We start from the raw sequence: 13,580 nt of genomic DNA on the forward strand, positions 1-13,580 counted from the left end.
TCCGATGTCCTGGAATATATCCACAGCCCAAACTTCCTTTTCTTGAAAATAAAGGAGTCATGCTAAAAATGAGATCCAAGGATGCTTTCAGCTCTAAAATTGCTATATCCTCGGGTTAGAGTTTCTCACACGGAAGCATGTGGCCTAAATGCGTCATCCTCATTATTAGAGATATCATAGTACTAAATGGGCTCTGATCTCCTGAAATACTCCTGCAGTTTAAGAACAGATCCCAGTTTCCTCCTTTGCTTCGTACCCATAATTCTACCTTCCCTCTCATGGTCTTCATCTGGGCTCTCCTGGAAACAGAACCCAAGACAAAGCCTTCAATTAAGCAGTTTGTTTGAAAACATGATCTCAGGGAATAGGAGCAGAAGGCAGAGGAGTGGAAAGTGAAAGAGGAACAGGATTCTCAAGGACGTTTAATAGGTTGGCCATCGTAGCAGGTGACTAGAAGCCTCTCCCAGCAGATCTCCAAGGAGCCCTGAAAATTGCAACTCCAAAAGAGGAAGCATTTATCTATCAACCCTCGTCCCCATTGGCCAAAGGTGGCCCCTCATATGTGTGAGTCCCCCATACCCGAACATGGATCTGATTCCCCAGGTGTGGTGTCGGGACACTCCAGCATCAGAAAAATGAGAAAGTCAAGCATGAGGCTTGTCCCCGTCAAGTTGCATCCATGCAAAGCTGATTAAAGCCTGCACAGGCCTGGTGACCACAGAAGAGGCAAAAGCAGGAGATCTGGACAGAATATGTCATCAGATACAATCCATGTCTCATGCTTGTTTATGCCTCTCTTTAAATTCACTCTATCATAGTCCCCTTCCAGCTGTCAGTCAGCCATAATCTCTGCAAAAAATGGTCGCTGTTGATCTTCCTCCATCTCCCATGTGGATTGCTCCCACCCTTGGCCAGCATCCTGGCTGGTCTAGGTTGCTTGCTTGGAGGGTGACCTTGGGTATGAGAATTTCAGCCCAATACACAGATGAATCTCCTAAAACACTATCACAGAGGCATTGCTGGCTTTCACGAGATTCCTTGTGTTGATTGATGATGGACAGACTTGACCTGATCATTTTCCTCATTTTGTTATTTCAAAGCTTCCAGTGCAGTCTAAAACCACCAGCCAACTCAATCCTTACAACCACCATAATTCCCATAGGGCTTACAGACCACAGCCATCACACACCTGATACTCTGCCTTCTGCTAGCCCCCCATCCCAATCCACCACAGCTAAGAGTCTTAGTCACCGAGATGCTGCTGGCCAGGTATCACCACTCCACCTACCACCAATAAGAGGGTCCTTATTATCTCTGTCTGGGGAGGAGTCACACTCCAAAATTCCAGTCCCAGCTATTGAAGCCTGGGTTTCCCAAAAGCAGAGCCTGAGACAAAGTCTTGCATGCAGTTTGCAGCAAAATAGGAAAAGAAAGAATACAAAGAAGGGTTCTCATGGCACACTGCAGTGGACAACCCAGCACTCTATCCTAAGAGACACTCTGAGGAGCCCTCATGAATGAATCTGAGACTTAGCCACATAAGCAATGAACGGTGGGAGACTTCACTCATCAGTCTCCATCCCCATCGGCTAAGGCCCACTGGATTAGTTTCCAGGTCATCCATGTGTGAGTGCAGGGCAAGGCCCCACAGCAACACATACCATGACACAGAAGCCAACCGCAGCAGGAAGAGAGGTGGGCGGTGCGTGCCAGAGATGACGAACTGTCAGCCTGCACCCTCACAACCTGGGGGAATCCTGTGCAGAGCTGACTGCTGCTGCAGGGGCTGTCATAAACGCTAGGACCCAGAGTGACACGGGAGGGTCCCATACAGCCCCTTTAAGATAGTCTTGGGTTCCAGTTTGCCCAGGAGCATCCCTGTTTTGCCGATTGCCCCATCATAATTATTAAGTGGTCCCTTTTTGCTTTCAAATGTTCAAATCATAAAGATATGGTCCCTTTGCTCTTTCTTTCTCACAAACACACACACACTTTAAGAAGCACACACACAAAAATTCCCACCAGAATTATGTTTTCAAACTTGTTTCTTCTTCTTCTTCTTTTTTTTTTTTATTTTTCTACTGCCCTCTGAAGAAAAGTCTCTGGATAGAATGATAGAATGTACTTTGTCTTTAGTGAAGCAAATAGACCCAAAGAAACCACCTTCTACTAATTCTTTAACTGAGGAATAGATCCTACTCCACACCGATTTATTTTTTTTAATATTTTTTATTTTTTCATTTGAGAGAGAGAGCACAGCAGGGGAAGGGATGGAGGGAGAGGGAGAAGCAGGCTCCCCGCTGATCAAGGAGCCGGATGTGGGGCTCGATCCCAGAACCTGGAGATCACGACCTGAGCCAAGGCAGACCCTCAACCATCCGAGCCACCCAGGAGCCCCCATTTTATTTTAATATCCTTAATTTAACAAAGTAGTGCATTGCACAAGTCTAATCAGAACAATAATCCTCTTTTGAGTTAGAAAAATCATGTTAAGCAATGCCAAGTACCATAACCATAGGCAAAAGCCTTGTGGATCTAGAAACCAAGCGTATATAAACATAGCACATTTTCAACTTTTAAAATGTGGTGGCTGTTGTAATAGGACAGATTTTCTCATGACATTCCATAAGTCTCACATCACAAATACTGTTTTTATTTCAGAACCAAACATATGTATTTGCAAGCTATACAATTATTTTAGATCACTGTGATAAAACTGAATTTACTAACTCAAGAACTGCAAACGATTTCTCCAATAAATGATAGACGCTAATTCCAAACAATTTTGAATAACTGGATTGTCTGTTGAACACTACTTACTAAAGCAAGGTGTTTGTATGGCCCCAGGCATTCATTCAATGATTTCCGGATACAATTCAATATGCAGTCTTCTTCTTTCTGGGCTCCTCATCTTGAAGCCCTTGGGAGATGGAGCATCGACCTTGTATGGACTGAGTATATGTCCACACATACATACAAAAATGTATATGTTGAATCTCTTACTCCCAGTGTGATGGTTATTAGGAAGTGGGGCCTTAAGGAAATAATTGGGTTTCCATTAGGCCATAAATGTGGAGCACCCATGATGGGCTTAGCACCCTTATAAGGAGACAGAGAGACACTAGAGCTCTCTCTCTCTCTCAATACCAGGAGAGGATACAGCAAAAAGGCAGGCATCCGTGAGCCAGAAAGAAGGTTCTCAGCAGAACCCACCAGGCTGGCATCTGCATCTTGGACTCACCAGCCTCTAGAATTGTGAGAAATTAATGTTGCCGTTTAAGCCACCGGTCTATGGTATTTTGTTACATCAGCCCAAAGAGACAGGCACTACCCCAAAGCCAATATTCACTGTGGGCTAATATAAAAATTGAATACTTTAAAAAATTTGAGGCAAAATGATGGCCAAAGTGCAGTGTAGTTTCTGCAGCATGGAAAAATAATCAACACAATGGCTATTAGAGGTCTTATTATGTATTTCTGTTGTCAGGATCATGATTTGCTGTAAGTGAGAGCTCCATCATCAGGAGAGTCACAGGTGACCGAGGGTGCCTATCTCATTGAGCTTTGGTATGAATTCAGTGAGTTTTCCCTTGTAAAGCATTGAGCACAGCATTCATCCCACAGCAACGGCCCAGTAAATGTTCATAATTTTATTATCCATAAATAGAAATAAATGTGAATTGCACATTTTATTCTCATAGCATAAAACTCACCTATCTAATAAGAACCCAGAACTGAACTTTAAATAAAAAGATCCTTGTGGGGGTGCCTGGGTGGCTCAGTGGGTTAAGCCTCTGACTTCGGCTCAGGTCGTGATCTCGGGTCCTGGGATCAAGTCCCGCATCGAGGGTCTCTTCTCAGCAGGGAGCCTGCTTCCTCCTCTCTCTCTGCCGGTGTCTCTGCCTACTTGTGATCTCTGTCTGTCAAATAAATAAATAAAATCCTTTAAAAAAAAAAAAAAAAGGCCCTTGTGGTTTAGAGTAGAAAATAAGTAAGACCTCAATTCATTTATTTGTAAGACATTTTCCCAGCTGCTTTTGGTTGACTCCAGACCTTGAACATGAACAGAAATGTGTCCTGAAGAGCATCGTCTTCCTGGTGAAGATTCAAAGTTCACCAAGTGCTTATGCCATTCTATTTTCATCTAGTAATACCTAATGAACAAGAATCCACTTTGATAGCCAAAGAAAATATTATTAGAATAAAGCTCATGGGGTTTTATCGTGTGCCTTATTTAATCTCATATCCTACTCTGTGCAAGAAATTTGGAGGGTATGAGCTAGTGGAGACATTTATATAGGTCTTGGTCACATGGACAGCCAGGCTCCATTAACTGTTTTTAAAGGCACCTAAAATTTTAGGAAGACGTGGAGAGGGAATGTGAAAAGCTGAGATTTCTCTTTATAACAATGACAGAGAGAAGAAAACAATGGGCATAACAGTGAACATTTGCCCATTTAACCTTAGCCAAGTGAAACCAAATAAAGAAAATACATGTGCGCTATAATGAATGACACAAAAACACTAATTAAATTCAAGAGAATTGAACTGAACCATTCAGGTTGCTGTAGTCAATTTAGGTCATTACAGCAAGTGTATTCTTTCCTGTTATTTCTCCCACTACCACGTAGTATCTACAGTCATGGGAATTCAGTCTTACCTCTAATTATAAAAGCTCACAACCTTCGCTTTGGCAGCAAAGGCAGAGAGGATGGTCTTCTCCAATCCCTCAGAGTGCAGGAATGTGACATTAGCCTATGGGCACTTTGTTTACAGAGACGTTTCCCTTTTCAACTCGCGTTTCATTTACATCATACATAAGTGTCTTAAGGTACTGGACAGTCACAGACAATCAAATACCAAATAAATCTGAATGAGAAAAAAACAGCTTATTCATTCAAATACAACCTTGGGATTTTCACAAACTCTTAAACAGCCATGAAAAACTGTAGCTCTAGGGAGGTAGCAAGATAGCATGTAAATTATAATCCTTTTGTGTACAAATGAAAGTAGGTATACAGAAGATATCATAAACACACAGAGAAAAAGACGAGAAATATTCAGTCTAAAATGTTCCCCATGGTTGTCTCTGGGGAGTGGGACTAAAATGATCATTTTTTTTTTTCTCATGCTTTTCTGCATTTCCTCAATCCTACATTGTTGCCCTGAGCCCTCCAGAATCCAGCCTTGGGTTGACATGGCAACCCTGGAATACTTGCTTTATTTTTCATCTGCTAAGGAAGATTAACTACTTGATGATCACCCATGACAAGTGTCAAAAGTTCACAGAAGCCTCTCAGCACCAGGAGACGGACCCTGCCTCGCTCCAAGGCTGCATCCAACCCCCCCCCCCCCCAACGTATCCTCACACAGAGCAGCCTCCGAAGAAGACAGTTGGGCTTGTTTTTAAGAAAAACAAGATCCTACGGAGTGGGCTGGTGTGGGTGGGGAAACTGGAGGAAGGTGCTCGAAGGGTATAAACTTCCAGTTATAAGATAAATAAGTCCTAGAGACGAAATGTTCCACAGGATGACTATAGTTACCACGGTCGTGTGGTGTACTTGGAAGTTGCAAAGACCCTAAAAGTTCTCATCACAAGGAGAACACATTTTTTGGTGACTCTGTGAGGAGACAGCTGTTAACTGAACTTATCCGGGTAATCACTTCCCAACACGTGTTTAACCAAATACATCGGAAACTTACACAGGGCTGTTAAGTCAACTCTATCTCAGTAAAACTGAAAAAAAAAAAGTAAAATAAAAAATAGAAAGCCATTCCATAGGTATAAAATGCATAAAGTTGGTTCTTATGAATAAAAAAACAAGATCCAGAACTTCTGTTCCCATTTCAACAAATAAGAAACCTACTAATCTTTTCCAAGCAAGATAGGCAGCCAGATCGTAGATCGTAATTCATACCTAGGGCTCAACCAAAGTAATATAATCCCTTAAAGGTATTTGGAGCTTTTCAGGATGTTTTCCTTTAAGTTTTATTAAATTTAAAATTATGTCTTTGGAACCTCTCATTGAAAGTTTCACAGAATGACCACAAACTTATATACACTATGTGGAAAGTTGAAGCAGCCTACACATTTTTTGGCAGCCATGTAAGTTAATTTCTTTCAGGCTGGCTATGCTGGGATAACACAAGGTCAGCCTTCCAGAAGCCAGGACCCTAGACACCATGGTATCTGGAGAGCCTCAAAAGTGCCATGACCACGGTCAGCTTTAACCACTGTCTTTTCCCTCATCTCCACATCTAAGTAACCCCTGAGTCCTTCTGCTTCCCTGCTCTGAACACCTCTCAGAGCCATTCTCCCTCCATGCACTCCTGCAATCTTGGTCCCGGTCATATTCATCTCTCACCAGTCCCTGACTGGTGTCCCTGACTCTACTCTAACCTTGCCAACCCAGTTTTCCCATGCACTCCACCCTGATCACACCACTTCCCAGCATGAGATCTTTCCATGCCTCCATGCCCTCAAAATAAAGTCCTAATTCCTTGATACAACCAAGCAGACTCTTTGGGATCAGCCTCGTATTTTGTACTGCGTGTGTCCCCCGTACTCCAGCCCCTCAACTCCTTAATATACCCAGCACTCCAGACATACTTAACTCCTTGACCTCTCACCCCTGATTTTTCCGTCATCTCTCACTGCTGGCTTCTTCTGCACATGAGGTTCCCTGGCTGGGGGACCCCCATTCCATTCCCCTCTTTACCTCACTAACCCTAATTCAGCCCCCTGGCTTCAGGTGCTTCTGGCTCTAGAGAAACCTTGCCAATCGTGGAAGGGTTAGATGCTCCTTTCCTGGATCCGATCCTGCCCCTGTATAAAAAGGCCCATTTATTCATCCCTCACTCGTTCATTACCTCTTTCTGGTCATGGAGGGCTCACCTTGCTTCCCCTGCTCTTAAGACACTGCCAGATACATAAAAGACATTGAGTAAATACTCATTAAGTAAAAACCAATAACATCACAGTGCTCTTGGTTTGCCAAACATAGACTCTCTAAGCATCCTCTTTCTCCTTGACACAGACCTTTGGAGATGGAACCAGGCAATTGTAGAACCATTACAGATTTCTTTTCTTTTTTTTTTTTTTTAAGATTTTATTTATTTATTTGACAGACAGAGATCACAAGGAGGCAGAGAAGCAGGCAGAGGAGGAAGCAAGCTCCCTGCTGAGCAGAGAGCCAGATGCAGGGCTTGATCCCAGGACCCTGGCCAAAGGCCCAACCCACTGAGCCATCCAGGCGCCCCCATTACAGACTTCTTCTCCTTTCCCTTAACTCTTACACAAAGAAGGAAATAGGGGAAAACTGATCAGTGGAGATCTTGTACCAAAATTCCTTTTTGGAAGATAAAGGGCTTGAATCATCTGGTATCCAAACATATTTCTGTTCCTGGAAGACAACTTATATTTTCCTACATGTATATTTTAGTCTGTTTGATCATGAAGACATTGGCAACCATGTGAACTCCATGGCTATGCTGTGAGGCATAAAACTGGAGAAATGTTTCAAATGCTATTGGTCCCCCCTCCTTTATTTTGCTGCGAATTAAGAAGAAAAGATGGAGATGCATAGTACACTGCTAATAAAAGCCCCAGGGTCCTAACCCAATACCAGGTTCAGTCTTTGAAGAACCACCTCCAGGGTAAATGACCACCTCAAGGTAATAAAAGAACCCAAGTGAGCACTCCATTAGCCTTCCATTCTGCTTGTATGTACCTTGTTCCCATACCTAGAAACTCCGAGAAGGGGGCGGGGGGATATTCTCCCTATAGTTAATTCTTCTGTTTCTATTCCTTCTCAGTTCCTCTATCCTTATCGCACAAAAGGTTATACCTCTCAACAAAATCAATCTTGAACTTCAAATCTGGAGAATGCAGTCTTAGAATGAGCATGTATATGGTCTATTACAAATTATGAGTGGTCAATATTTTTATTATTGCTCCTGTTGCTTCTTGAGAAAGATCTTTGCTTAAACAAATGGAAGATTTGAGAGTGTTGTTTTTTTTTTTTAAACCCCAATTTTGTTTTGTGTTTTTAAGCATACTAGTACAAAGGAGCATAGGATTGGTCTCTTTGTAGGTTTGCTGCTCTTTCCTGGAGGAAATTTCTTTCTTCTTTCTTTCTTCATCTCTTCTTTCCTCTCCTTTATCCTGCATCCACATAGCAGAAATTTAAGTTAATTAATAGGGAATTAGATATATCGATTACCCAAAAGAGGGTAAAAACAATACATTTGTATAGCTAACAGTGGCTTCCAAAGTAAATGCTGATTTTTGCCTCGGGTAGAACTTAAGCAACAGAATTATGTTTCCAGCTACGTTGATTGCCACAACTGATCCTTAGCAGAGCAAACAGACCCCAGAAAGGTCTGCGTCTTCTGGGGGACGCTAAACATACAAATAAGGAGCTTTCATTAGGTCAGCACGATTATTTTTTTTTTTTCAAATGATTTCCTATTCCTAGAGATTTATATTTAGTTATTTGAACTCTGTGTAATTAAGAGAGATATTTAACTGAGCTTAGGGTTACTTAAAGTAATGAAGCTCCTTTAGTCGAATCGATCTCGGGCTTCAACGCCCTCCCACTTGTGTCCACTCTACCTGGTATAGCACTTCCTTTGAGGGAAAGGATGAAAACAAATTTAGATTCAGGGCACCTTCCCCCATGAATGGTCTGCCTCATTTGTCTTTTTCTCCTTGATTCTCCTTTATCATTTTTCCAAGCATCAGTCCACTAGGCCTGTATCAGACCAGTAAGCCTCGTCTAGCTCATTCCAGCATTTTGTGCTGTGTTTATATCTGCATTGCATCAAGATTTTTTTCCATCTTCTTCTACTCACACTTCTTCCCTCGCAACCATACCTTCACATACCCTACAAAGCAGAGACTTCTTTCCCAACAGATTTCCCTGTAGATAGATAGATAACAAAACCTATCTTGCCAAAAGGCCACGCAGCTAAAAACTTGTACCAGACAATATACCTGACTCCCCAAAGCTGCTTTTTGGCTGCTGATAGAAACACTGATCGTTCATATCCACAGAAATCATGATGCCTGTGGATGATCTGAGACTTCTCTCTCCAAGTGTTGTGTATGATCCCAAATAAGGGGTTTCATCTGGATAGCCACATGAAGGAGGTATCTGGAGGAGTGCGGAGAGAAGCACCAGACATTCAGAATGTTCTATGTTGCTCTACCTCATTTTCTGGTATCTCTGTAATGTTTGACTTTTAGGTCTTAGGACTTTAAAAAAAAAAAAAAGAAAGAAAGAAAAGAAAGAATAAGCTTTGACTGGCGATGCTAAAACTACTTTAAACGTGTTCTAAGACGGTGCTTTAAAATTTCCCCCACAATACTGTTGACCTATGTGAGATGCAGGTACTTTCAGAAATGTCTCTGGAAGACTGTATCTGAGGCAGTTTATGAGCTGAAGCCAAGGCTAAAGCATTGCTAAGGGAATCTGTTTCCCTGGGATACTAATTAACTCCAAATATTGCATATAAATTAAGCCAGCAGCTACTGAAAGAAGCAACTTACAGGAGAGGAAAATCTGAATGGGTTTAAAAGAAAAGTACTGGGGTGCCTGGGTGGCTCAGTGGGTTAAAGCCTCTGCCTTCAGCTCAGGTCATGATCCCAGGGTCCTGGGATGGAGCCCCGCATTGGGCTCTCTGCTCAGCAGGGAGCCTGCTTCCCCTCCTCTCTCTCTGCCTGCCTCTCTGCCTGCTTGTGATCTCTGTCAAATAAATAAATAAAATCTTTAAAAAAAAATGAAAAAGAAAAGAAAAGCACTACCTTCTGATTTGAGAAAAAAGGCATCAGGGACACGGGAAGAACCCTTTTCCTTCTGACCCAGCATTCTATTTTCTTTCTAGAACCTTCTACCCTTTACTCTTTCCTTTTGTTTTCCTTTCTCCACATTGGCAGGTGTGATTTATTGGATCACTGACTAGGGAAAGGGTTTCTTCCCCAAGGGGATCTGTTCTCTCTTGTCTCTTTAATAAGGAAGCTGTTCTCTAGATAGGTGCCCTCCCGGGTCTACTCTCTAACTCTTCGTGCGGTATAAGAATCCCAAACTCCTCCCTGGAGACTCTGACTCAGTGGGTCTAGGGCAGGGCCTTGGAATCTGTGTGTTGCCCAGTTATGGCTCTTAGGAGCCAAAGTCTGGGAAACACTGCCTCCTCTTCTAAGAATAAGACACAGTCCCTGCCCCTGCACTGGGGCATGTACAGGTGTGAGGGGGTAAATACAGTTCAGAAGGGAAGTTGTTAGCCACTGAAGCCTGCAGCCTACAGCACACCTGCCAGACAGCTTTTCTTGTTTTCCTGCTAAATGGCTTAAGCTTAGTTGCTGGAATCAAGAGTTGCCTTTTTTATTTTGAATGTGCAAATAGAAGGAGATAAATCACTTATTTTAGATAAACCTACTGCTGCCTGACTTCCTACTTTTAATTGGACTACAGTATAACCACTCACTAGCCAGCACCTTCTTGGGGGGGCAACACCCCTAATCTTGGGTTTTGTTTTGAACATGACGACCTTTTCTGATCCTCTCAATAACTTCAGCCAAGCTCATCCAAGGCAGGGAGGAAAACAGCCAAAATAAACACATCCATGGGACCTCCACCATCCCAGGTGTTGAAATGGGTTTGTATAGAAATCCGCTGTGATCTAAGTCATCTCCTTTTCTTCTAACAGTCACCTGTCCCAAAAAAGGACTGCACAGACATTTCTGTTGAGGCCTAAAGGCACATGCATGTTATCCCCACAGCCTTCTGGAATAAATGAAAATAGTGTCCATTATTTGTGGCTTTATCCCTCTACAGTTTGAAAGTTCAACCACTTAGGCATGATCTAGTTAAAACTATAGACTATGAGTAGCCTGAGGCATTAATAGCCACCAGCATTGCCCATCACCCATGTGTTGCTGAATGAAATGGCCTATTGTGGGTTTGCTAAAAATAGCTTGTCGAGAATACAGAAACAGTAACACCACGTCATGCCCACCTCCCCTAACCTTAGGAACATTTACAGCAAGAGGCTGCTCTAAGAAAAAGTGAACATACCCTATGCAATAGCAGAATGTCTCTGCTCATGAAATTAGAAATTACTTCTGAGTGTCATGGTTCTGAATTTCATTTTTCAAACTTGACCTTGAGCTTATTTATCAATTATTTCCATTTGATTGTACAGAAGCCTCTCATTTCTCTTGACCAATTTCACACATTTGCTTACATCTCTTAGCAAAAAAAAAAAAAAAGAAAGAAAGAAAGAAATTAATTGATCAAAACATTCTTGTAAGCCAGCTATCATTCAAGAATGGATTCCAGAAAGGTTTCTCTATTAGTTCTCTAGAGATGATACTTAAATCTCTGTGGCTGCGAAGGAAATCGTGAGGTAGGAGAGGCAAGGACTCATGTACAAGGGACGTTAGTAAGGCATCGTTCACTTAACAAAGACAGAAATTCATGTGAAATGGTCCTTGGCCAACCAACTACAGCTGACTCTTGAACAACACAGGGGTTCAGGGTGTCAAACCCCGGCACAGCTGAAAATCCACATATAAATTTTGACTCCCCAAAATCTCTACTAAGAGCCTACCATTGACCAGAAGCCTTACTGGTAACATAAACAGCCAATGAACATATACCTCATATATAATATGTTTTATATACTGTGTTCTTATAATCAGTCAGCTAGAGAAAATAAAATGCTAAGAAAATCATAAGGAAGAGAAAACCCGTTTACAGTACTGTACTGTCTTGAAAAAAATCCACACACAAGTGGACCCGTGTAGCACAGTCCCATGCTGTTCAAAGGTCTTCTGTATTTCCTTAGAATCTTGGTTTTAAAGGACTCTGAAATGTCAGTGCTTCCTGAAAAGTATGGGGAAGGGCACTGAATTGATGATAGGGATACACGGGTTTTGAGCCCAAGAGGGTTCTTGTCCTGAATGATCCTAGGGATACTTTTGGATAATCATTTCTCTTCTCTCCTTCAGTTCTGTCTCCATTCAAATGGAAGAAAAAAAATATATATATATATATGTCCTACCCCATACAGTAGCTCTGAGGAATGACTGTGCAGCTCGCCTCCAATACAGTAGATCAGGTTCCAAGGGATGTGAACGAGTTCTCCATGTGTCAAGCGCTAAGGAGAGGGTTACCAGGAACCTTTAGTCTTCTATGAAATGAGCCAAGTCTTTACCTAAAAGTTCAACTCAAATATCAATATTCAAAAGATAGGGCAAGGACTTTCATTCCAAAAGAAATGTGAAATAATCTAGCATAGGCCAACATCCCCAAAAACGGGATGCCCTGAAAAAGGCTGGGACTCTGACCACTGAGGCCACATATACCACAAAACATCCATCTTCCCATTAAAGCCAACTAAGGACCAATGGTGGCTCCATCATTCCATGGCCAAGACCCCAGGAGTAGCAAAGCAAGGCTCTGAATAATTCACAATAGTGAATGGTAGACAGGAATGCTCTGAGAGCTTACCTACCTCATCTTCTTCTTGATTTCTTGCTTATTTCTTCTTGCAAAGTCAAATGATACACAAAAAGAACACCTCTTAGTGATAAACATGTAAGCATCTATTGATATGTCTGTCAGAGTCAATTACACTATCAAGAAAGCAAGTTTACATTAAGACCGAGAGTCCATTTAATGTGTTATTTCTGGTGCATTTTTTTTCCTGCCGTGAATGAGAATAAGATGGAAGATGCAAAATAATAAAACTGGAAGACCGGAGCATGGAATGCAAGATAGATACAAATTTACACATAACCCTAATGCACCGAGAGATCTTCTGGACAAGGAAGATTTTGTTCCAACTTGCTGCTTGTTTTGATGAAAATGTACGATGTACCATGGCCCAGAAGCCTATAGCCTCCAGTGGGCCCAACGCAGTCGTCATGAGCTATTCTCTGTTAGGATTTCGATTTCAGAGTCAACGTATGCCTTGGCAGCAATAATCATTATGCTTAGTGCAGGTAAACCAAGGAAAAGGCCCTTTGGAAAAATACAAAATATTTACCTAGCAACTCCTAGTGAACCACATGTGTGCTGCATACTGATGAGTGGTAGCCTATGCTTCTGGAAAATTCACTACGGAAGAAAAACAAACACGGCTCTATACAGTAAGGCTACAACATATGCCTATGCAGCTCAGGACAAGAGAAATCTACTACTGCCCGGCAGAAAACGAGCCCGGTGGCCTGACAGCCGTGATGTGGCAGGCTGACTTTCTTCTTTTGTCCCCAAAATAAACAATAAAATAATAAGACAAGTGAATATCCCAGGGAAACTTCCCGTCTGATTCAAAACTCATCTTCAGAGCTGTCGGCTAAGAGCATGACTCGGTCTTGCATGCTGTTGAATTCTCTCTGCTGGAGAAAGAGAAACAGAAGAGCGTTAAGCCCTTTCTGCTGCAGAGTAAAACTGAAAAACAGGCCCCAGAGGCTGCTAAGGCAAACCACTGGGCGTGTCAATACCGTTCCTGCCTCATTAAGCCCCGTGTGCTTTATTAAGCAAATCAGCAAAGCAATGCATGTTCTGAAACGGCTG

General features: G+C 42.2%; 1 protein-coding gene across 1 annotated transcript in view; it reads right to left on the reverse strand.

Annotated features, from left to right (window-relative positions):
- Window positions 1-12,585: 12,585 nt before the first annotated feature.
- The window catches only part of ARMH4 (armadillo like helical domain containing 4), a 119,249-nt gene continuing 118,254 nt past the window's right edge, over window positions 12,586-13,580 (reverse strand). The window contains exon 8 of the mRNA XM_059373282.1: window positions 12,586-13,402. Within this exon, the coding sequence (XP_059229265.1) occupies window positions 13,334-13,402 (69 nt within the window). The 3' untranslated portion in view covers window positions 12,586-13,333. The remainder of the gene's footprint in view (window positions 13,403-13,580) is intronic.

The sequence above is a fragment of the Mustela nigripes genome, chromosome 13 (genome assembly GCF_022355385.1).
Source record: "Mustela nigripes isolate SB6536 chromosome 13, MUSNIG.SB6536, whole genome shotgun sequence".
Classification (NCBI taxonomy): Eukaryota; Metazoa; Chordata; class Mammalia; order Carnivora; family Mustelidae; genus Mustela; species Mustela nigripes.